At 36.2% G+C, this 25,154-nt stretch overlaps 1 protein-coding gene across 3 annotated transcripts in view; it reads right to left on the reverse strand.

Annotated features, from left to right (window-relative positions):
- Positions 1-25,154, reverse strand: part of Zdhhc8 (zinc finger DHHC-type containing 8) — an 89,809-nt gene that overhangs the window by 46,134 nt on the left and 18,521 nt on the right. For all 3 annotated transcript variants that reach the window (XM_089086665.1, XM_089086664.1, XM_089086663.1), the window contains exons 3-4: positions 21,046-21,203; positions 6,957-7,129 (exon numbers count right to left, since the gene is read on the reverse strand). In XM_089086665.1, the coding sequence (XP_088942791.1) occupies positions 6,957-7,129; positions 21,046-21,203 (331 nt within the window). The remainder of the gene's footprint in view (positions 1-6,956; positions 7,130-21,045; positions 21,204-25,154) is intronic.

The raw sequence follows: 25,154 nt of genomic DNA on the forward strand, positions 1-25,154 counted from the left end.
AAAGTTAAGAGTAACTTTATTAGTGTATTATAGACTTGACATTTCAAGACTTGGATTTCAAATGTCAAAACTTAACTTTCAAATGTCAATAATAAATTTAGCTTGCTAGGAAACAGACACCTGAACATTAATAGAATCTAATACAAAAGTATGTTAAGCAAAATTAATACACATCAAAGTTTACACGTTACAACCCGCATACCGGGGTTTCTACTAACAGAGGGCCGTTCGGAAAATTTCGAGATACAGGGGTAAACTTTGACTCCTGTAGGTAAAGTGAAAATTAAATGACGACTTATCTAATGAACTTCCAGTTATGTATATTTTTTCTTCGACTTAAACAGGTTTTTCCCAGTGGATTGAAAATAATTCGAGATATCGAGGATTTCGAGCTATCGAGTTATCGAGGGTCGGCTGTAACTCCATGATCTTACAGCACCAGGAGACCAAGGTTCGCTTGGTGATAACAGATATAACTAAGAACTTTAGTTTTATTCGATTTTATTCGGCAAACCTCCCTGCATATTTATATCAACAAATTATAATACACTATCAAATTAGATTTTGATATACTTTTTAAGATACTTAGCACAGACACTCATCTTCAGCAAAATTGATTATAACTATTCCAAGTATTTTTGACGCCTATATGGAAAAATTGGACAGTAGAAAAAACTTTCCAATAAAAAATTCGGCAGCTACAGAGTCGAACCCACAACCTCTGGATTAGAAGCCCGACACGCTATCCCCTATGCTAGGCGGGCTTGTATATGCTAATAAAGGAAACATAATCATAAGAAATATATATTAATGTGACGTCATTCATCCGAAAAATGTTTTTTGTTTCAAAATTAAGGCTTTAAACTAATTTTCCCAGGGTCGTGATCTATCTATATCGTTTTTTTACACCGGCAAATGTTAGTGTGCCACTTTTTAGAAAAAAAGACTTTTCGAAAAAAACTTATATACACATATAGGCTACAATTATTACTCGTTTCGTAAGATAGATTATAAATTTCCTAAGCACCATTAACATCCCGTCAAACGCTAACTCGAAAACAATGACGTGATGCTATAGAACGGGCACAGTTTATATAATTATCCAGTATGATCTTTCCCTATCTCAACCATTATAAAAACCCGGACCGAGGTGTGAGTGCTCCAGAGAACGTTTTTGCAGATATAAACATAAGCGGCATTAGATCTTTTCACGGGCAGACAAAGAATAATCACCTATGGAACAAGTACTGACAAAACCACTTGGCCGGCTCAACCAATAAGTGGACAATAAGTGCAGAAATAAGTGGGAGAATTCCGGCGATGAAATTATGGGAAAGTGTCCCCATAAGAAGAAGAAATGGAAGCGAAGTGTCCTGTGGTGACCGAGTGGGTTTGCTCTCTACTTGGTAATGCGGGTTTCAATCCCAGTTGCCTTAGGGCCTAAAACTGTATGAAAGAAAAGCTGATCAGTTTTAGCTTAGTAATCAAACTGGTTCCGAATTGCTGATATTGTTCTACCTTAAGAAGATTGCGAATATTCCGAAATATATCCTAAGAATCTAAATATTCACAGATATTTCTTGTGACGCAGAAGAATGATGAATGTTCTAGCAAAAATTGCTACCGGAAACTACATTTACTTAATAACTAATAAATAATTAAAACAATTAAATAAAAATATATTAATATAAATTAAAATAATAAATAATTACAATTAAACTTATTTACTTCATTGACCATGATTAGTAAAGCCCTGTGGAGCCGGGACCAGCCAACTTCAGGCATATATAAAGCATAATTAGTAAAGCTCTGAGGAGCAGCGAACATCTAACTTCCGGTATATATATATAGCTATTCACAAGGCTTTATATTTACTCTTTTAAGCACAATGAGTAAAGCCTTTCGGAGAAGCAAACAGCCAACTTCAGACATCCTTAAAGCTATTCATAAAGCTTTATAGTTATTCCATTAACCATAATTAGTAAATCCATGTGGAGCAGCGAACAGCCAACTTCAAATCCCTAAAGCTATTCATAAGGCTTAATAGTTATTCCATTAACCATAATTAGTAAAGCCCTGTGGAGAAGCGAACAGCCAACTTCGGGCATATTAAAGCTATTCATAAGGCTTTATAGTTATTCTAATAGCCATAATGAGTAAAGCCCTGTGGAGCAGCAAACAGCCAACTCCGAGGAACTTTAAAGCTATTCGTAAGACTTAATAGTTATTCCATTAACCATAATTAGTAAAGCCCTGTGGAGCAGCGAACAGCCAACTTTGGGCATATTTAAAGCCATTCATAAGGCTTTATAGTTATTCTATTAACCATCAAGGAGGCACACTTGTGCCTCTATAAAGAGGCGACCCACCACAATGTTAAGCGATTTCAGGTCCTAGAGGTCGCAGAGAGACGGCGGTAATTGCATTTTGTAGCCCAAGCTCAAACTAAGAAACTTGCAAAATTTTATCTTCCTCCGACTTTATCTTCATGGGGTAAACTGGGCCGGAAGTTTGGACCCTCCCACCACAGCCCCCTTTAACGTTGTCCGATTGGGCTGAAATTTAGAGGTTAAGCTTTCCTAGGGCCCGGGATCTTATCCTCGAAATTTCAGCTCAATCCGATCACTCCTTCCCTGTTTTCAAAAAACCAAATCTAGCCACTTAAAATTCATCTCTTTTTTTTTTTCTTAGACATGCCTCCAGGACACAGTTGGCCCCGGATCCGGTTGAATGAGGACTCATTCGAAGCAGAATTCGACCTGTTAGGGCCTTTTGATATTTTCAGACCGAAAAAATTATCCCCCGAATTTACATTTACGAAAAACCTCGTTTTCCTATATTAGCCCATGTTAATTTTTCCCTCCACAACCCCCCTTTAACGTTGTCTGATCGGGCTGAAATTTAGAGGATAAGCTTTCCTGGGGCCTGGGAGCTTATCGTCGAAATTTCAGCTCAATCTGATCACTCCGTCCCTGTTTTCCAAAAACCACATATCAATATTTTTGGGAATTTGCTTGCGTCGAAAATACCTTCTATTTGCTAAACAACAATTACTATTGTGTTTGTATAGTCCAGCGGCTGAGACTTCAGACTTTCATTCGGAAAACTCGGGTTCGATTCACCATCAGAGCAAATTTTTAATATACTTTGAAAAGAAACTCAGTTTCTTTTTTAAATTATTTGAAAAAAATTACGTTTTCTAAAGAGTTAAAGAGGCTGAGTTACAAGGTCGACCCTTAAAACGTACAGGGATTAGGAGGCACAGTTGGGGGGCTGTTAAAGAGGCTGAGTCACAAGTTCGAACCTTAAAACGTACAGGGATTAGGAGGCACCCTGTACGACGTGATTTGAGTATTCAGGAATTAAAAGCCTTAACACAAGAATGTTCAAGAGCGGGGGTTTGGGGGGCGGCAGCCCCCAACTTTAACTCCTGACACGATCAGCTAACAGTTAGTCAAGCAATAAAAAGTAATAAACTGTACAAAAAAGTGCAGAAATTATTTGAAAAAAACTACGTTTTCTAAAGAGTTAAAGAGGCTGAGTTACAAGGTCGAACCTTAAAACGTACAGGGATTAGGAGGCACAGTTGGGGGCTACCACCCCCAAACCCCGCTTTCGCAGCCTTTAAATATAAAAAAAAATTTCTTTAAACTGAAAGTAAGGAGCGACATTAAAACTTAAAAAGAACAGAAATTATTCCGTATATGAAAGAGGCTGTGCCCTCCTCAACGCCTCGCTCTTTACGCTAAAGTTTTTATTGTTTAAAAAAAGAGTTGTGAGAAAGTCAAACTTTAGCGTAAAGAGCGAGGCGTTGAGGAGGGCACAGCCTCTTTCATATACGGAATAATTTCTGTTCTTTTTAAGTTTTAATGTCGCTCCTTAATTTCAGTTTAAAGAAATTTTTTTTTATATTTAAATGATGAGAAATAGGGGGGGTTTCTGGGTTGTAGACCCCCAAATGTGCCTAATAATCCCTGTACGTTTTAAGGTTCGACCTTGTAACTCAGCCTCTTTAACTCTTTAGAAAACGTAGTTTTTTTCAAATAACTATTAGTAAAGCCCAGTGGAGCAGTGAACAACCAATTTCGGGCATATTTGAAGCTATCAATAAGGCTTAGTTATAGTTATACTATTAACCCTATGGTTACGCCCCATGGACTGCTTCACAGAGAATCTTTACGAATTTTGGAGATTTCAGGACATTAGGTCCCCGTGAAGATTCTCTTTCCAAGCGTTACATATGATCCCTCTCTTGTCATTAAATGTAGATTTCTAAGGGACAACTTTGGGTTTCATAATTTTCTGCTCGCCTATGGCTTTAATATATCACCAAAAGACATTAAAAAGTTTATTTGGCCATATAGTGTAGTTGTGGACTATAATTACACATACGGTAACAATTATAAAGAATGGTGACAGAGTTGCTACTACAAGTGGTTTTCACTAGTTTCAGTGATCTATTTAGGTCCTTAGGGATTTTTTCACCGGTTATGATTTCTATTGACTTTTGTGAATATTTTCTTTCGCCAACAAGTTTAGAATTTTTAATAAATTTACGGTCTTTTGTGGGGAATATATTGAGTATGGTATGTATATATATATATATATATATATATATATATATATATATATATATATATATATATATATATATATATATATATATATATATATATATATATATATATATATATATATATATATATATATATATATATATATAAAATAATATATCACAAAATTTTGCTATTATTCCATAGCTGGGATTCAGTTCCTTACATCTACTGAATTGAATTTGGAAATTTGGTACACATGCATTCTTAAATTGAAAATACTTTAGAAATTGGCTGAAAACTGTTGACAAATTTTAATTTTTCTGTTTTTCAAGCAAGTTTAAATCCTTCCTGAAGAAAAAGTGTAAATAATGCCATAATTCTGGCTAGGCAAATAGATAGATCTGAAACTAATGAATCCGCTGACAAAGGCACCTTATCCTTTTGGAGCAATTTACAGTCGTAAATTCTTCCGGTGCTGTGGTCTCAGACGCCATCTAGGGATATTGTTGAAAAGTCTGGGTTCCGTGAGTAAGTTGAGACACCAATGCCTGCAGGTTTATGAATTTTTTTTTTCAAGTAGTTCTATGTGTTTAATTTATTTTATATATATTTTTTTTTTTGTTGCGAAATGGGAACCTGAATGCGCTGATGTACGTGAATGTAAGTTTTTTTCAGTGGCAACACAAGCCCAGGTTAGTGTGCTTCATGCTTTTTTGTTGATTTTTATTGTGAATAAATTATGTCTCCATTGAAAAAAATCACTTGTTTCATAGGGAACATATACCTTAAAGACTATATTTAGCAAAACTCTTCAAACCAGCACCAGAACTTCTACCCTGAAGTGGTTGACAAAATTACTTGTAAGACCACAAAGCCTGCTTTGGTTACTAATAGCAGTATTTTGTCCAGGTTTGGTAAGACCTGGCCTTACGAGGCCTTGCAGTATCTTGTCACTATCATACTATTTCGGCCAAAGTTAGCGCGGATTGTATCTTGAGCTCAAGTGAAGAAACATCCTGAGTTGTTTGAAAGTCGGAAATTACCACCAAAAACAAGATTTCTATAAGCTTTAGGCAATAGATTTATTGTCAGGTAATGATCAATCTAGTCTTGCACTACTTTTACACACAGATTTTGTAGTCAGGCCAAGGGCGTATCCAGGCTTCTTTTTTCGGTGGGAAGGGCGGAGTTTACAAAAAAAAATTAAAAACGCATCAAAAATTTGCATATATGCATTTTTGTCACGTTTTACGAGTATGGCAAAATTTTGGAGGGGGGGGTTCCAACTCTGCACCTCCCCCCTCGGATACATGGGTCTAGCCATCCCCCCAGACCGAGTTCCTTTATACGCCCCATACATATATAACATTACTAAATAATATGGTAGAAATAAATAATTAAATAACTATAATTAGATTCATTGCTATAGCAATCCCCGTATTTTGAAACAAGAGATTTTTCGTCCAGTTAATCGACGTATCTGTTACAATTTGAATCAAGGAAAGCTTTTTTCTTGAAATTTAGATTTATCCAATACTGGAAACAGGTCAGTAATAGCTGAGCTATCCAAACAAGATTAATCTACGAAAAATGAAAACTGTTAATTCGCTAGGCAATTTGCTGCTACTAAATAAGCCTCTTAGATGTCAAATCCTTTTTGTCATCTACTCAGATACTCTGAAATTTTAGGATGTGATTGGATATAACCTCACATTGTTCATTATGTCCTTAAGGATACCCCCTAAAAATACAAATTTATAATGTGCTCTTACACATTCATCAAAGAAATAAAAACATGATCTTACACAGAAAAAAGAAGCGTATTGCAATTGGCTACTCAAATCATATTGCTAGGAAACTTGGAAAATGGGTCATAGTACAAAAGAAATAATGTGGATGACAGATTTTCCATATTAAAAAAGTCCAGATCAACCCTTCGAAGTATCTAGTATATTTTGGGTCGAAGTCATTCCTGATTTCAACTAAGGGCTGAACTACCAGGAAAATAATCCGGGTTAATACTATTTCATCTCAATGTTCAATAGAAATTACACCACAAAATCCGGCCACCGAGAATCCGAGAGCGGAAATTTTAAGCTTCATACTGCATTAAAAAGAGAACCTAAAATACCAATTTTTATGCATTTATTCCTAAATTTGTGGCGTCACATTTAAATATTTGATTCGCTATTAGTCTTTTACATTATTCCATTGCAAGGGATTCCTTTCTGCAAGGGGGGTACAAAAAAACTTTAATAACATCAGAAATTTGTTTCCATGCTTTTTTTTACGTTTTTAAGACTCAAATATTTCGGGGGAGGCTGGCTCAAAACCCCTTACCCTTTGGATACACTTAACCTACAAAAGTATAAAAAAAAATGTGTGTTTAAAAAAGGATACGATACAATCGTCGTCACTTCAGTCAAATCTTCTTTGTGGTTAAGAACGTAAAGGAGAGAAAATGCAAAAATACTCGCCATATGAAATGATAGCGATATAAGAAACAAAAAGAAGAATCGATAATTTCGTCGTCCAATGCAGTTATTCAACCAGGGGCAGTGGTGATCAAAAGTCTGAAATAAAATACATCAATTAAGAATAAATACACAAAGGATGTCAAGAAGGTTGGGCACAAGGTCGTAACCAGGGGGGTACAGGGTTTGAGTCCCCTCCCCTCCAAAATTTTTGTCCGACAAAAATGGACCTTAAGAGATTTTGATGCGACTTGTAAAGTTTCCCCCCCCCCCCCAACAAGAATCCAAAATATGGCCTTGGTTAGGAACGTATGCAAGAATTATTTAAGGGGAGGATAATAACTTAAAAATATTATTGGAGAACATGAATAAGAAGTGCCGAGAAATTCAGGAAGTTTTATTATTCTGGGCGGGGGCTCGGGTCTAGAGGGCCCACTGCATTTGTATACGGAGAGGATGACAAAATTAAAATCGGACAGTTCTTTAAAAACAAAAGCATAAAGTAACGGAGGCAAAGCATAAAGTAACGGAGCATAAAGTAAACAAAGCATAAAGTAAACAAAGCATAAAGTAACGGAGGCAAAAGAAGATGCAACTGAGAAAGTATAGAAAAAAAGAATGACACCGCAGAAGGAGACATTCAAAACAGTGTATCTGTTTTCTCTTTTTATACACTACCTATTGTTTAAATACAGGTCTTTTCAAATTATCTGTAAATCCATGGATGTAAATAAACATTTATCTGACAGTCAGAACGCATTAATCAACACATTGCTATCACTTAGGGAAATTTTGTTTCATTTATCGAATTGATTGGTGTTAGACCATGTTTTTGGAACGAGTGTTCTACATCCGTGGTTCTACCTAATACAAAGCTTTTTATATACTTTTCAGTCGTGAAAAGACAATTTAGCTCCGGTTCTCCGGAAATCTAGCTATCGAAGCGAAATTTTTCACCTGTCAACCGTTCGACATGCTTTTTAAGAGATGAGATCTCTAAAGTCGTCCTAGGAAAGTTTCTAGAAAAAAAGGACTAATTTAAATAACTATGTAACAAGGAACTCCAAAAAAACGAATCCAAAAACAGGCGCTGAACAAATTTTTTTACTGAAATTAAATGAAAATCACATTTTTCAAAATTCAACTTCAAATCACAATTATACATTTTTAAAACAGATTTTAAACAACTGATCCAAATAAAATATCAGCCTACAGGAAAATACATCATCCCAACGAAAAATGAAAGGTCATAGGTGACAGTTTCATCAATCGACCAAAGATCTAAACTAAAGTTTTAAGTTTTTAAAACTTTTTTTTTCAAGAAATTAAATGAGGAATAAAACGTAACATTCTTTCTTTGAAATGTTTTTTAAGCAAAATATATTTTCAATTTGAAATGCTGATGAGTGTGACTTGGTTTTGGCATGTAGTTATTATTTTAGACAGTCTATAAGCAAGAGGTAATTAAACGTTTCTATGCCAATCGTGGTGACTCCCAATCTTCGGCCTCCTATGGAATAAAAAAAAATGAAGCAAGTTCGTCATTTCAAATTCAAGAAAAACAACTAGACTAAAACTACAAACGATGAAAGCAATGGAATGAACTCGTCTTAGTCCCTCCCCTCTATAAGGAGTCAAGTGATTCTTGAACATTACTGAACACGAAACATTTCAGTTACAAGACAATAATACGTTTATTTTTTGGACAAGTAATAAGAAACTTGTAATTCCTTATACTATCTAATAATTACCAAATAACATATATAATTACCAATTTATATTTTGGTGTCTTGCTATAAGTCTTCAGTAGAATACCTGAAGAAACGTATTAAATAATCTATGGAGAAACAAAGAGGAGGCGACAGTGGCGGATCCAGGGGGGGGCGACTTGGGAAGATGTGTTGGTCCCCATCCTGCATTGGTATCCGGGACTATTGCTTTTCCTGATGCCAAAATAATTCCAATTAATATCCTACCGACATTTTGACTGATGAATTCAGACGATTCGAACTGGACTTATTAGGAGTTTCAAAAAATCATATCCTAGGGGCAGATAGCATAAAATTAGGTGATATAGAATTTGTTTACTCAGACAGGAAATATGAAGTAAATAGACAGGGAGTATAACTCATGATGAATAAAGAACCTACAAATTCTTGTTTAGGCTGAGAGGGCATTAATGATAGAATACTAATCGCTCATTTTATGACTAAAAAGTTCAGGATATCAATTATAGTAGTATATGTCCCTGTAAAACCGACAGATGGAGATACTAGTGACGCAAATGAATTTTACTTACAGTTACATCAGCAAAAAGACAGGATCCCAGGTAGAAATATGGTGTTTGTTCTAGGAAATTTTAACGCCCAGAACGGTAAAAATAGGGATAGATGGTATCCTAACCTAGGTAAATTTGGTATAGGAAAAAAAAACAGCAGTGGCTACAGACTGTTGCAATTTTGTAGGTATAACAATCTATTTATAAACAATACGGTGTTTGATCATAAAATGGCCCATGTGTTAACATGGTATTTACGTGATGGTAAGACTAAGTCACTAAGGCTACGAATAAGTGAAGATGAAAAGGTGACGTTGGGTAACGAAAAGATTGATCAGGTGGACAGCTTCACTTACATTGGTAGTACTATTAGTAAAGACGGTGGGACCATTGGAGATGTTAAAAGTAGAATAGCCAAGGCTCAGGGTGTTTTTTTTCACAGTTAAAAAAAAGTTTGGAAGAATAGGAAGATAAGTCTGCAAACCAAGTTAGAATATTAGAAGGTATAGTGATAACAGTGGTCAAATAGGGTTCTGAAGCATGGGCACTCCGAAAAGCGGATGATAACTTACTAGATGTTTTCAAACAGTATTTCAAACAGTAGGCTCTACGAAAAGTGTTAGTCAATCCCGCTTTCTAGGGCTACAATGAGAGAAAGGTTAAGATGGCTAGGGCACGTTCTGCGGATGAAGGACGACATATTGCTAAAGGTTGTCCTTTTCGGCCAACCGTCTAGGACTAAACGGTGTTTTTTCACAGTTAAAAAAAAGTTTGGAAGAATAGGAAGATGAGTCTGCAAACCAAGATTAGAATATTGGAAGGTACAGTGATGAAAGTGGTCAAATATGGCTCTGAATCATGGGCGCGACATAATGTGTAATAGAAAATGCTGGGTAATATAAAACATATAAAAAGGGGGTACCACCATTTACTTTAAAACTATGGTGGACATATGGGTGTAGTGGAGACAACATTCCCGTGGTGGCTCTGAGAGTAATAGGCACAAATAGGGGCCTACTAATTCTAATTTCGGTCACCATCCAGCCACTGACCGTCCTGCCCAGTGTCCAATAATCAGGGATGGTACATATGACTGAAGCCAGTAATGTCTACCGCATGCCCGATACCGATTATGGCAAAAGAAGATCTCTTGAGGAGCTATCCGAGGAGGGAGAAGGAAGTTCTCTTGCTAGTACCGGCTCTTGGGAGTGCTTGGTTATCTGCCTTTGGTTGGCAAGTTGTGGGTGACTCTCTTTGGAAGGACCAGTTTTGTGTGCTCCTCACATATTGGATGGTAGTAAACAACGGTAGACATCTTGACACTACCAAGGAAGGCTCTTCTACAAAGGGGAAAAAAGAGACAGGTGAGCTCTATTTCAATATACAATGCATGAGCGATAACAAATAGCCGAGCGGTTTTAGGAGCTATATTATATTTATATCCTTCTTCTTCTTTTTTTTGGGGGGGGGGGGGGGGGGGGTGAGGCAATTGGCCTTTGTGGCCTAAAACTCCGACTCATTTTTTTAAGTCACCCCACAATGATAAGGGTCGTAATGTAAGGGTGAATAACGGTCATAATATAGCTTATTTAACACTTACTTGACATCATCTAAACAACTTTAAACTTGCGAGGTAAAAAATAAATAAATAAACAAAAATAATGCCGAAAAATACAAGATTTTAAGCCAGATCCTCGCAGTTTCGTATTGCTGGCAAGCAAGCGATTAACAAACCCAGTGAATTACAAAACTGGTTTCTACAGAGATAATTATGATAATAAAAAGTAATATATTTTTTTTCAATTGTGAAATATAATGCTTAAGTAAGGTATAATGGTAAGGGTCTTTTTCCTCGAAAAAGACCCTCGAGGAAAGAGGGCTATGCCTAGGTAAGTGGAGTGAAGAAACAGCAAATAACCATAATTGGGACTGTGCTGCTATTGAGGAATTCTCTTTATATGACAAACATACAGTTTCCACTCAGCCTTCTAATCCCTCCTATGCTGCAGATGTGGGTTACTCTGAAGATGAAATCCCGAAGTGGCTTTTATCTACACTAGATCAAGCATCAAGAAAAGTGAACCAACTAGAATGGCCCTTTTTTTCCTTAATTAATTATCTTTTCAATAACTACTGAAAATTGATACCCCCCCCCCTCCTTAGAAACATCGGGTAAGGCATCAGCCCCAACCCCGCTTATTCTGCACATGTGTCAGGTGCCCTTTACTCCGCAGATAAATGTGGCCAGACTAGAACATTCTTTGTTTACCTTAATGAATCATCTTTTCAATAACTATTGAAATCTGATACCCCCCCCCATCCTTAGAAACATCGGTTAAGGCATCAGCCCCAGTCCCGCTTATTCCGCAGATGGGTCAGGTGCCCTTTACTATGCAGATAAATGCGGCCAGACAGAACATTCTTTGTTGACGTTAATGAATCAACCTTTCAATAGCTAATGACCGCTGGTCGGAAGAGATTTTACGCGGGAAATTTTTTTCGTGGGTAGGATAGTTTCCAGGAAGAATTTTACACGGCGGAGAGGAAGGGGATTTCCAGGGATGATTTTAAAACTGTCAGAAATTAAATTAAAATAAACAACTTATGGAGCAACATTAAAACTTAAAATAAACAACAATTATTCCGTATATGAGAGGGCTATCCCTTTCTCAACCCTCGCTCTTTACACTTCAGTAAATAAAACTTTCTTAATAAACTAGGCCTTCAGCATTGAAAACAATCGTTTGACATTATAAAACTGGTACCTGAAGGTTATGTCGAGTATAAAGAACATGTCGGGTGGTATATCTCATTATACAGTCAGTAGGTTTCGTTAAAGTTGTGACCAATTCTATGTGTAGTAATTGGTAAGTCAACCCTGTTTGTCTCACGACTGGGGGGGGGGAGGGAGTCAAAACCTCGGGATTTATGTTTTGGGGGAATGGAATTTTTCTGTTTACTTTTATCCATTTACTTACTACTATAAGCAAAGCCTTTCGATTTTTTTTTTGGGGGGGGAGGGGTGCTATTTCCTCCAATTCTTAAAAGAGTATGAACTACTTTAATTATTTTTATGCTTGTCTTACAACAGGCTCTACCGCTAGTTACGACATAATCCTAAACACGATAAAACATGTCCACGTGACAACAAAGAAACACGGGCATCATTAAGAGAAGATCAAATTTTCAAAATAGCACAATCACTAATAAGGCTTCAAAAGTGATTAAATCCCTATCAAATGGTTTTTTTTTTCCTTCGGAAGAATTGATTTCTAGTCAAGAGACAGATGGATTCCTATAAGTACTTCCACGGGAACTTGAACGAATAGGCTTCAACATAATTACGTCTTTTAAATAGATTGAAATTCAACTCAAGTACTCACCTGAAAGGAAGTGCATAGGTCGGAATCGATGGAATCTTATTTGTACGATGGAGAAAAAAAAAATCAGTGGTACCAGTTGAAACACGAAGCAGCTTATCAGGGATATAGGTTCTTTTTTTACTTCTTATGAAAGTAATTTTAAGAGTCTTTTAACTTATTTTTCATCTTTGAGTTCCTCCCTTCCTTGAAAAAATCCTGGCTACGCCCCTTGGCGAGTTGTGAAAGTTTATGCCACAAGTCCCGTCTATCATTTCCCCTATGTTCCGTAAAAATAAAATTCCATTTGGACTTTTCTCTTAAATAGGAAGCTCCTTACTTGGTCACCATGAACTGTTTAAAGTCTAAATGGAATATTGTTTGCGAAAAAATGTTTTTTTTATGTTTTTGCGAAAAAATGGCAAACGACTGGCAGGACTTCTGGCAAAAACTCAATACAACTTCAAAACTGCACACCGGGGGCGTGGCCAGGATTTCGTTTCAGAAAAGGGGGAGGAGAAATTCAAAATTGAAAAATGAGTTAAGAGCCTCTTAAAATTAATTTGATAAGAAGTCGAAGAAAGAAGCTCAATAGTTGCGTCTCGAAAATATTGACAGAAAGTCTAATCTAGTTTAAAGACTTGACTAGTTTAATCTAGTTTAAGAAATCGACTTGGATAAGTCGATGGAATGTTATTTGTACAAACAAAGAGAAAAAGGACTGGCACTACTCCGTTTAGGAGCTGAGTATAATTTCAAAGCTATGTATGAGGGGGATAGCCATGACTTCGTTTCGATGGAGGGAGGAACCCAAATTTAAACGAAGTCAAGAGACTTCTAAGTTACTTTCATAGGAACTTGAAGAAGCTTCAACACAGTAATGTCTAAAAAATAGATCTTTATAAGATAAGCTATACTTACTTAAAATGAAGGGAATAAACTGGTAGAATATTAATTGTAAGAAGAATAAAACAAGATTGCCAGGACTGGTGTTACGAGTTGGATACAACCCTAGAGCTGCGCCGTAGAGCATAGACATAGTAAGGATTCCGTTTCAAGGGAGAAAGGAATCCAAATATGAAATGGAGTCAGGAAACTCTTTGAATCACTGCAATGAAAAATCGAAGAAAGAAGCTTCAAAATGGTTATGTCTCTGAAAAAGGTTGAAGATCAAGTCAAACATACTGACTTGAAAATAATTGTATAAGTCAGTCTATCTACCATTTTTTATGACATAAACTTAACAACACCCTCCCCTATAGTGGCCAGAGGTAAGGGCCCTCCGAAAGGACAACCAGGAAGGTTTCTTTTAGCTGCGATCAAGCTCGGTTGAAATCTGATAACATCTTCTTTTAAAATATCATGTTGGCAAACGTTTAGGCACCCGTCCCTTTTCCTTCCTTCACAAAGATTGGATCGCATCCTGATCCTCCAAAACATAAGCAGGACAACCACTTGAACTTAATAAAGTTTGGTTGAGATCCCGCCACTACTTCTGGTCGATGTCTCGAAGCCTCGACTTTCGGGACCATTCTCCACCTCATCCTGAGGGAGGTACGTTGTATCCGGGCAGTCATGGGTCCAACTGTCCAACATCGGTCCATTGGTCCAAATGTCGGGCAGTCACAGGTCCAACTAGGACACTTATTTTGCTTGCCACAAAGCATGACTGAGATCTGACAACCCATTCTAGCTGCTATCGTGAAGACATTAATTTAAGTGAGCCCCACCCTCAATAGAGTCCAGGTTAAATATGGACTACCTTAGAAGTTAAATTCATTAACAGGTTATTGCTTCTACCAAGTTTGGCTGAGATAACAATTATCCATTCCGCTAAATGTTCTGATAATAAGAATGTGGGACATCCACCTTTCCTTTTTCCACAAAGTTTTAATCAGATTCCCCCCCCCCTCACAAAGTTATATTTCAGACGCTTACTCTTTCTTCCCACAAAGTTTCACTTGGTCTAGACCTCCTAATGGCATAACTAGAAAACTAGATATTACAAATGACAAATTTGGATTGAGATCTAGAAACCCTTTCTAGTAGATATCCTGATGACATGAATTTAAGGGACCGCCACCTCTTCTCCCAAAGAGACTGGATTATGTTGAAAAGCTCTGATATTCCAAGAGGACCCTTCATTTTACGTCCCATAAAGTTTGATTAAAACTATTTCTGGTAGAGATATGAATGACAAGATTCTATTAGAAACCATCTACACGTCCTGCTTATGGGTTGGATTGCTCCTCGTTAATCAGTTTAGCTCTAGTTCTGAATAAATCAGTTTAGTTTTTTGTTAAATTTTATATTTTTTTGCAGGCGATCTCTAGCGTAAAGTTTCTCTAGCGTTACTAATCTTTTCAAGAAGAAATCAAATACTCCAGAGCTTTTGCAGGAAAAATGACCTTGAAGAAGAGGACCTTCCAAAATTAGTGTGCAATTGTTGGCAAATGATCTCGAGAGAGAGATTCCTCCAGTGTCTCTAGTACCCAATCCTGAAGGAAAGGACCGCATAAAATTATTGTCTGTTTTTTTTAGGCAGAAGTTCCTTCACTGTCCTTAATTGGTTCAATGAGCAAACAAATAATCTCGATCTATAGTTCCAATCTTAATCGTGAAGAAGAGGCGGTTGCTAAATTAGTGTACAGTGTCCTGCAAACGATCTCTAGAGAGACGTCTCTCTAGCGCCCCTAGCCTGTTACATGACTCAATTAAATCATCTAGACCTGTTGATCAAGTCGTGAAGAGTAGAATCGTGCTAAATGAATGTGCTCCTTTTGCAGGAGATCTCTAGAAAGAACTTCCTTTAGAATCCCTATTCTCTTCAAGAAGCGATCATATGAACACGAGCTATTGCTTAAACCTTGACCGTGAAGAAGAGGATGGTGCAAATTAGTGCACAATTTTTTGCAGGTGATATCAAGGGAAAAGTTGCTCTAGCGTTACGGTTAGTGAAGAAAGTTATACACGTGATCTCTAGAAATAAAGTCTTCTAGCGTCCCTATTCTATTCAAAATGCGACCAAGTGATCAAGAGCTGTTGATTGAACCTTGACCGTGAAGACAGAATTGTGTAAATTAGTGTCTAAATTTCAGCAGATGATCTCCAGAAAAAGTTACTTAAGCGTTCCTGAACTGCTCAAGAAACGGGAAAGCGATTAGTGTGGAATATTTTACATGTGATCTCTAGAGACAAATTCCTCTAGCGTCCCTATTACCAAACGATCGTGAGCTATTGCTTGAACCTTTTGTTGTTTGTTTCGGATTAACGAGGCTTCTTTTCTACTCATGCCCTTATGTCGGCCCTGCAGTGCGTTGCAAAAGCAGAGTTCGAACTCTGGGGCCTATATTTCCAAGCTGAGATCAAACCCACTGCGCCACCACTGGACTACTTGAACCTTGACCACGAAGAAGAAGACTGTGTAATTTAATATAGAACTTTTTGCAGATGATCTCTAGGGAGGTAACTCGAATGTTGACCACGAAGAAGGGGATTCGTACATAAATTCAAGGGAACTCTTACAAGCTTAGCCGAGATCAGGAGGTTTGGAACTATACTACTCCAAAGAAGTGTACCAAGTAAATCAACATTTCCTTATGTTCAATAAACATCCCCACATCAGAGGTTTCAAAAATAGCGTTTAAAACTGAGATTTTCAAACACTGTTCAAAATCTAGATTTCATAGTGATTTTGATGGATTTTAAAAATTATAAATACAGCATAAAACGCGTTATCAATAAAAATAACAATTAGCCACATCAATGTGGCAAAGGTAAATTAACGTTTATTTGAAAAAATAACGCTTACATTTCAGAATCAACAAAAATATAGTCAGCTGACCATTAATCGTTCATCAACACCATCCCTTTAAGATTACCTCGTGAAAAAATAACGACAGAAAAACAACATAAAAAGTTATTTTTAAACATATCTATTGCCAACATAAAAACCCCTCAATTCCCAAAGGAAAGTTCCAATTTTATTTTTTTTCTAATTATCTAACACTCAATCCAACTGATTTACTTGGAAACCGTATAAAAGATATAGGAAAGTCTTTAGAATGTTTCATGCGAGCTGGTAGAAAGAAGTTTCAACATGATTATGTCTTTGGAATAGATTGGAATTTAGTTCAAGCAATTGTATATTTTGAATAAAAAACAAGATGAATAAAAACTGTTTACAGACCAAATTGAATATGTACACAACATAACCACATACAACGTATACAACAAGCCCTGTGCTTAACGTTATTTATGACAATAACAATGAAAATTTCTTTGAAACAGATTAAAATATAGTTCAAGTACATGTATACTTTGAAAAAAAAAGAAAGAATACAAGTTAATTAGAGGCCAAATTGAATATGCACACAGCATAACCACATACAACGTATACAACAAGCATTGTGCTTAACGTTATTTATGACAATACCAATGAAAATTTCTTTGAAACAGAATAAAATATAGTTCAAGTACTTATATATTTCGAAAAAAGAAAGAATAAAAGCTAATTGGAGGCCAAAATTGAATATATGAGTAACATAACCACATACAACGTATACAATAAGCATCGTGCTTAACGTTATTTATGGGAACAACAATAAAAATTCTTTGAAACAGATTAAAATATAGTTCAAGTGCTTCTATATTAAAAAAAAAAGAATAAAGTTATTAGAGGCCAAACTGAATACGTCTATAACACAACCAGATGCGAAATATACGACAAGTATTGTGCTTAAAGTACCAAAGACATCAATATGAAAGCATTTTTTGCCCCCTGGCTCCACCTTTGATCCATTCATACCTGACAGTCGGGGTTTTCTAAGATTTTTCTTTTATTAAGATTTTTTCGTTGCGTAAATTCTCTCCTTTGTTGCCACACCTGAATCGTGAAAGAAATCAGCGGAAACTTTTCTTGTTTGCAAGCAAGCTCAACTAAACGGTTGTAACAGTAATTTATCTGCAGTTCATCCTCGAGCAATACAACAATCAATAGGGTGGTACATACGCATGTCATACTTAGGACGAATAGCTGCAGCATGGTGAAAGTTTGCCAAGCTCTGGGATGTATACTAGTTGGCTGAGAGTTAGCTACCCCTCAATTTGATACAGATTTTCAGAAAACATACATCCTAACCCTTCGTTCCCAGGTGCTGTCGATTGCGGAAAATCTTTGCGATTTGCGAGTTCCACAAAGATTTTTTTTTGTGATTTTGTGGAAAAACGCAAATCCGCATGCTTTAAAACATTTCAAATCTTGCGGAAAACGCAAGCAGATTATGAAGATGGAAACTGTAGAAAAAATAATAATTGCAATTAGATTTGAAGATTGCTGTTCAACTAAATCCAGAAAAACCACAATAATGAAATCCAACTAGTTAAGGCGTGGGAACAAGTTTCCAGGGAGACTGGACTATCAGGTCAGCCAGCGATTGGAATGTCAGCAAAACATGGACAATAGCAGCTGTGGCGGGGAATAGAATAATTCTAATATCTTCTAGCTTATTTAGCCTGCACTTATCCCGCATGTGACTTTTTAGCATTCAAAATGTGTTTTTATGGAAAATCTTCTGCGATTTTATCGCTAAGAGAATGCGGTTATCATATTTCATTTTTCTGCAATCCGCAGTATGTGGGAATGAAGGGTAAGTCTTGTTTTTAGGCACCAGGTGAAGCGTATTTTATGCTTTTTCGACAAAAATTATTTTCAGGTTTTCCGTATTCAACCCAGCAAAACTTCAGAGCGTTTTGCTTTACGGGTTCCAAGCTCGCTGGAAACGGGTTTTTCAAAATCAGAACGAGCCATAATAGCACGATCGAACACGGTTTCCGAAAGACCCGAATACGGATAAACGATAATATGCAAAAGCCAGATCCAACCCCGTGTTGAATGTGGGGTGGCCTGAAAATCGGGCTCCGAAGAGCATAGGAAACGGAACAGAGAAGAAAAGTTGGCATTTTACCACTTATTTAATAGATATTAAATACTAGCGCCACCAATACAGCGGCATTGTAGAGCAGAATTAAAAGAACTAAAACCAATCAATGAAAGTCAAGCTGTGCTATCGATTATATAATCATGTTAACACACAAATAAATAGATGAATTACGAAACAATGGATGAATACCAATATTACCTATTTGGCAAAAGCGATCCTTTCATCATATAAAAAAAGAAAGAGAAAAAACAATGAATATTTTATTCCAGTTGCTCCTTTCACATTAATAAAAACGGAAAGCTTGACACTACCACAATAAATCTTTTTGAATAAATGCATAAAAAAACCGACTTTACTTAGCTTTCTAGGGGCCAGCTTTAAAAGAGAAAACGTTCAGAATTCATCAAACATATAAGCACAATCTGTCAAATTTGACTCCAAGAATGATTAAATAATCAATTTGACTTTCAGCTAAGTGCTCAGAGGAAAAAAGATGTCATTTCTCTTTTAGTATGTCAGTTGAGTTTTTTCAACTAATTTAATTGTAACAGAAATTGCTGAAGGACGGTATCAGGCACGTAAACAGATGGCAGCAAGCACATACGCGGATTGGGCTCGTACTCCCATTAAATCTCTTGATTTTCGTGATGATCCCTTTCTTCCAATTCATCTATTTTCCGAAACTGTCTAAGAGCGTTATACGGCGCACGTGAAGCAGATGTGAACGAGATTTTGGGTAATAACGAGCGTTATTTAGAAGGAATTAAATTAAAACACAAGTCTTTTCAACTGAAAGTAAGGAGCAAAATCAAAACGAGCAAGAATTATTTTGTTACATGAAAGGTCCTATCCCCTCCTCAATACCTCGCTAGTTTTTACACTAGTTTTTTTTACTAGTTTCAATACACTATTTTTTTATTACTTTAAAAAACAGAGTTGCGACAAAGAGTCAAACTCCAGTGTAAAGAGCGAAGTATTGAGGAGGGCGCAGCACATTTCATAAAACGGAGTAATTTCTGCTCGTTTTAATGTTGCTCCTAACTTAGAGTTCAAACAACTTGTGTTTTTTATTTAATTTACAAACATACAAAGATGGCGATAAATGGGGTGGACTCTGTCCAAAAAGGACGTGGCCTCTAACCATATGATTAGGAGTTCTGCAATGTAGGTTCTTTAATTGCCATACAAAAGAAAACAAATCTATAAGAATATATACAGAAAGAACGATGCATTGCACCAATTACCATCGTCCCGTTCTCAGCCAGTTGCGTTTAGAAATCTGAAGGGAAAACAAAACCACTAAATGATTTTCCCTCAGCCACACATAACACTCAGGGCCGTAGCCAGAGAACCAGGAGATCGGTACCTGCAGTACGCGGACCATTACTCTGCAGCCAAAAAAAGTTAATTCTAGTGCCATTTTCGGTAGAACTAAATCAGCACCATTTTTGGCGGAGTTAAAATTTAAGGGCAAGACTACAAAAGGATGTAGCTAGATTCAGTGGCGTAAGAAGGGGGGGCGGCGGGGGGGGGGGCGTCCTGGATGACATCCTTGTAAGGGTGAGAAAAAAAGGGATCCATAAGGCTGTTTTTCATGTTTATTTCTGTTTTCATATTAGTCAGTTTGTAATCTTCAATAAAGTTACTTTCAAAACAGATTCATTACCATCTCCTATTGATTTTAAGAGATCACAGTTTAGGTAGTAGCTTGAATTAGCTATTTCTTTTTAACACACACCCTTTAAAACTCATTAATCGCTATGCCACGTAAAATAATCATACTTATTATAACACTGATGTCATGGGAATATTAATACGAATACTATTTTTATAAATATTGTATTTTGCAGATACTTTATTGCGTATTACGTTATTTACATTAAATATTTACAATCAAATTCTTGAAAACGCATAATTTACTTTTCCTTTCACATCTTTTTTTTTCATAATATAAACACTATAAATGAGTTTTGTTAATTCTATGTTTAGCAGTTAGGGTTTAAATAAAAAAGTTGGGGGGGGGGGGGGGTGACAAGTCCGTCCCGGGTGTCAGAAGACCATTCTATTCTGCTGTATGTATGTATGTATGACGGCACAAAAACCTCAAAGTCCAAACCAGTGGTGCATTTCGTGGCCCTTGAGCCAGGAAGTGCAATAGGGGGGGGGGGGGGGTGAGGGCCATCCAGTGCTTTCGCATAATTTTCCTGCTTACCTTCTCCAAGTTTCTTCAGGTACCCATTTAGAGCTGGGTCGACCGAGACTGAGCTTACAGAGTCACGCCACTGATCCTGTCCCAAACCAAATAACCGACCACGCGAGAAATCGAGCCCGTGCCCCTCGGACAAAGGGTTCCCAACCCAGTAGGCCAACCACTTAGCCAGGACGACTCACGACGCTATGCTAATGGCTAGAGTAGAAAAAAAAACTAGCACTTACCTCAATACATGTATTACAAACACTGCAATGAGAGCATCTTGGGGGTCGATAAAACTGGCACGTGACACACCATTTCATTCGAACACTGACGCCATCTATGTCAACCGTCTTGTAAAGAGGAGCGCGGAAATCGTCCTCTTTATCTTCGTCAGCTTGTGCTATAAGATACAGTAAAGTTTAACTTTCTATTCTATTTTCGTTATCTTTATATATTGCCGTATGATAGTTTATCATTGAGATTTATTTTTATGAAATTTATGTTGTATTTTATTATTTAAGGTCAGTGTTGTTCTATCCTAGATCTGCTCTTTTTATCTCTGGTGGGAAAATATTTATTTTAATCATGTAGCCTTTTTTTCACTGCATTTGACTAATAACGTTTTAATAAATGTTCCAACAAGCCTTTGTGCAAAAATATGTTATAAACCCTTGTATTATTTGATATAATATAATATTATCCAATTATAGCTAATAAATGGATCCTTATTTACATTATCAATCCATATAATATTAAAATATAAATCCTTTCATATTATAAATCCTTAAAATACTGTATTTTAGCTAATAAACCAATCCTTAATAATGACCTCATTTTTTTCATTAAACATTGCAACACGTTATGGACGTTCACATCCCTCCTCCCCCTTAATCCCGAGAAGAATTATTCCTGACCCGCTAAGGATCTGAACTGTTTGTATATGTGCTGTCCGCACGGATAGAAATTTGTTGACAGCTTGCCAACCCTGGAAGTGTGCCATAAAAGTACGATTGATAAGCCCCTTTAGATCCTTCAACCCGTCACAGATGGGGCTCAAGAACTTGACATAAAAGTGAACTAAAGTAGATAAGTACTTTTTGGATAAACTTCCAGAACTTTCTGGACAAACAGCCTTTACAGGTAGAGACTTAATGACAACTAGGTAACCCTGAAAATTTGCTATAAAATATGACTGGTAGGTCACTTCAGATCCTTCAACCCGTCACAGATGAGACCCAAAAACTTGAAACGAAATTGAACAAAGGGAAATAATCGCTTTCTGGACAAACTTCCTTTAGTTTTCTAAAGGAAGTAGTTAAGTTCTGTAAACGAAACCTCTGGAGATTTCCAGGAACTGATATCTGAGTTGATTCCCAAAGATTTTAATCACCTGGCTAAGTGGTTAAGTTTGGTAGAAGAAACTTCTAGGGTTTCCAGGAATTGATATTTGAGCTAATTCCCAACAGTTTTGTTTATATGCCTCTCTTTTTTTTTGAATACCCAAGGGTGCTTCTCTGGTAAGTAATTGTTCACCTTAAATAAAACATCCTTATCTAACACTCTCTCAAATCCTCCCCTCGTAGTTCCTCCCTGATTTCCTTTGAAATGACAATTACAATTGTAAAAATCTTCGTATTACCACTTCCCATGATGCAAGATGGGATATTTGTTGAGATAAATGACAAAACCAGTTATTCATCAGATGATAATTTTTGCTGATTTTATATGATGTTTTTGTTATTGACATTTTGTGATCACAAGTGGTATATATGTTGAACAAGGTGATAAAACCATTTTCTTCGTCGGAAAACTATTTTTTTATTGTCATTCAGTAATGTCATTTGCCATTGTCGTCACGTAAGGTTAAGAGGGACATTTTGAAGGGAACTTAGAGGGGATTCCAGGGAAATGTGTGTACCCCTACTTCATTGACTGCAATTTTGTCTCACACTTCACACGTTTAATCGCCAAGTAAGATACGACCAAGAAGTGAGTATTCATCTTCGGCGTACGAGCCCAAGAACGTTAATGGCTGCAATGTTAACTTTCTTGGACCCATACGCCATAGATGGTGACTCACAACTTGATCACATTGTAAGTAGTGATGAAACATGGCGTAAACATATAAAATTGCAGTTAATGGAGTGGAGGTACACAAATCCCCCCAAAACTCTCCTAAAGACCCAAGTGGCAGAATTTTACAAGGAAGAAATTGCCAAACTCCCTCATCACTATGATAACTCCCTAAACTTTTGTGGCAACTATGTTGAAAAGTAGTGTTTAAGTGTGGCTTTCAACTGTATGTAGAAAGCCTTCGTATATCTCTATACAGACTGCATATAGTAAGTAGGTTTTATTAATAAGTGACTAACTTTCCATGTAGTTTGGTAAATACACCCTTTTTCAAGAGAGCTTAGAATTTTTGCTCCACAGGGTAAAAACATCTTTTCTCTGGTCCTTACAAGGAGCATAAACTAAGGCTGTTTTATTTTGTCCAACAGCCTATTTGGCTATTCAATACATAAATATCAAAGATGCTTAAATAAATCTATAGTGGCACTTATAAGTGGATGAATAGTGTCATATGTTGATTTATTTGAAATTATTGTCAAAAATCTGCTTTCTACTTGTATTTCATATTCGACATCAAAGAGTTTATAAATAAAAGAGTGCTGATCATGTGACTCTTTATGCACCAATGGGATTTTAAAGGCCAGAAGGTGTCAAGACAATCATTACAAAAGGCTTGAGTTTTCTATAAAATTCGAAGTATTCATATATGTTAAAATGGTAAAGTATTGTTGTGCTGTAAGGTGTAAAAATTCTGATGGAAGACCTGATCTCTCATTTCACAGGTTTAATAAACAAAAAGAAAAAAAAAATATCTTTGAAGTGTCAAAACGCATCAAATTACACCTAATGCAATTTTATAGATTTTTATTCTGATAGCCTGGAACCAGATTAGATCTGTGTATTTGCTTTACTTCAGAACACTACTTCACTTTGAAACTCAACATTATGAAACCCATCACTGTGTGTTCACTAAGTTTAATTATTATCAACAAACATCACCACTCTGAATCCATGTTAAGCTGTGACGCTGTGACTACACATGCAAACCCTCCTGAAAGTCCAGCTGTTGCCGATTTTTATCGTAAATAAGTTTTCAATGTTAAATGATGACAGTTGGGCCTTCATTATATTTTATATGTCTATGATCGACCTGGATTGACCTGGTTGACCTGATACAGAGGACAGGTAAACGCAAAAAAATGCTTAGCCATTCTTAACACAACATTTAAATATTTAGCAGCGAAAGACTTCAAGAGACATAGCATGTGTTCATTTTTTTCTAGTCCTAAAAAAAAATACACTAAGGTTTTTTTTTGTATGTTGTCCAACAGGCAATTTGGCTATTCAACACAAAAAATATTAATGATATTTTAATAAATGAATAATAAAATTTTACCTAAAGTTAATATATTATAATTATTGAAAAATAATAAAATATGTAATTTATTATAAAAATATTCTATAGTTCTCATATGAAAAAGTACTTTTAAGTGGTTGAATAAGGTCATGTGATGAGTTTTTCGAAATTATTGCCAAAAATAGGCATTCTACTTATCTTTGACAGTTGACCTAGAGTAAACAAGACAGAGTTAAAGCAAAAACTACTTAGTCATCTAAGCAGCATATTTGAATATTTAGCAACGAGCTAATGAAGTAATAAATAGCAAATAGAAAAAGTAATAGGAGAAACAAGGCTTGTCCTTGTCCCCAAATGACCATTTAAGGTAAGAAAAGAAGGATTGATAGAAATCATATCCCAGATTTCCGAAATGCTGACAAATTTAGTGTAATATATTGACACCAACATAAAACCTTGTTTGGCCCCAAATCACTTCCAGAAATTTTCAGACATGCAACAGGGTCCACTTTAAAGTTTGTCAAAATTCCATTAAAATAACCTGCTTAGAGATAAGTATTCAACCTTTATATGTAAAAACCCTTGAAAAGCACAGAAAAAAATAATAAATTTTGAAATAATAAATTATTCAAAATTAAATAATAAATTTTGAAGAAACTAATTTTAAATTAATTTATTCCAATACATATATGAGGATCGGTAATTAGTAGTCCAATGTTATTATTAGCTGTTTTTAGGAATTAAAAATAGGTTTCGAAGTCTCAAGTTGGTTTCAAAGGCATTTGGAGAAAGTTTCTGCCAAAATACGTGTTCCAGGGTAATTGGACTGCTGATGGCAGATCAAATGAGGAGCTGTTTGTACGCGCTAATGAAAGAGTATGTGGGAGGAGCTGTTTGTTTACACCGAGAATGAAGAGCCAG

This window comes from Artemia sp. Qi Xiang Cuo, chromosome 3 (genome assembly GCF_049724085.1).
Source record: "Artemia sp. Qi Xiang Cuo chromosome 3, ASM4972408v1, whole genome shotgun sequence".
NCBI classification, from domain to species: Eukaryota; Metazoa; Arthropoda; class Branchiopoda; order Anostraca; family Artemiidae; genus Artemia; species Artemia sp. Qi Xiang Cuo.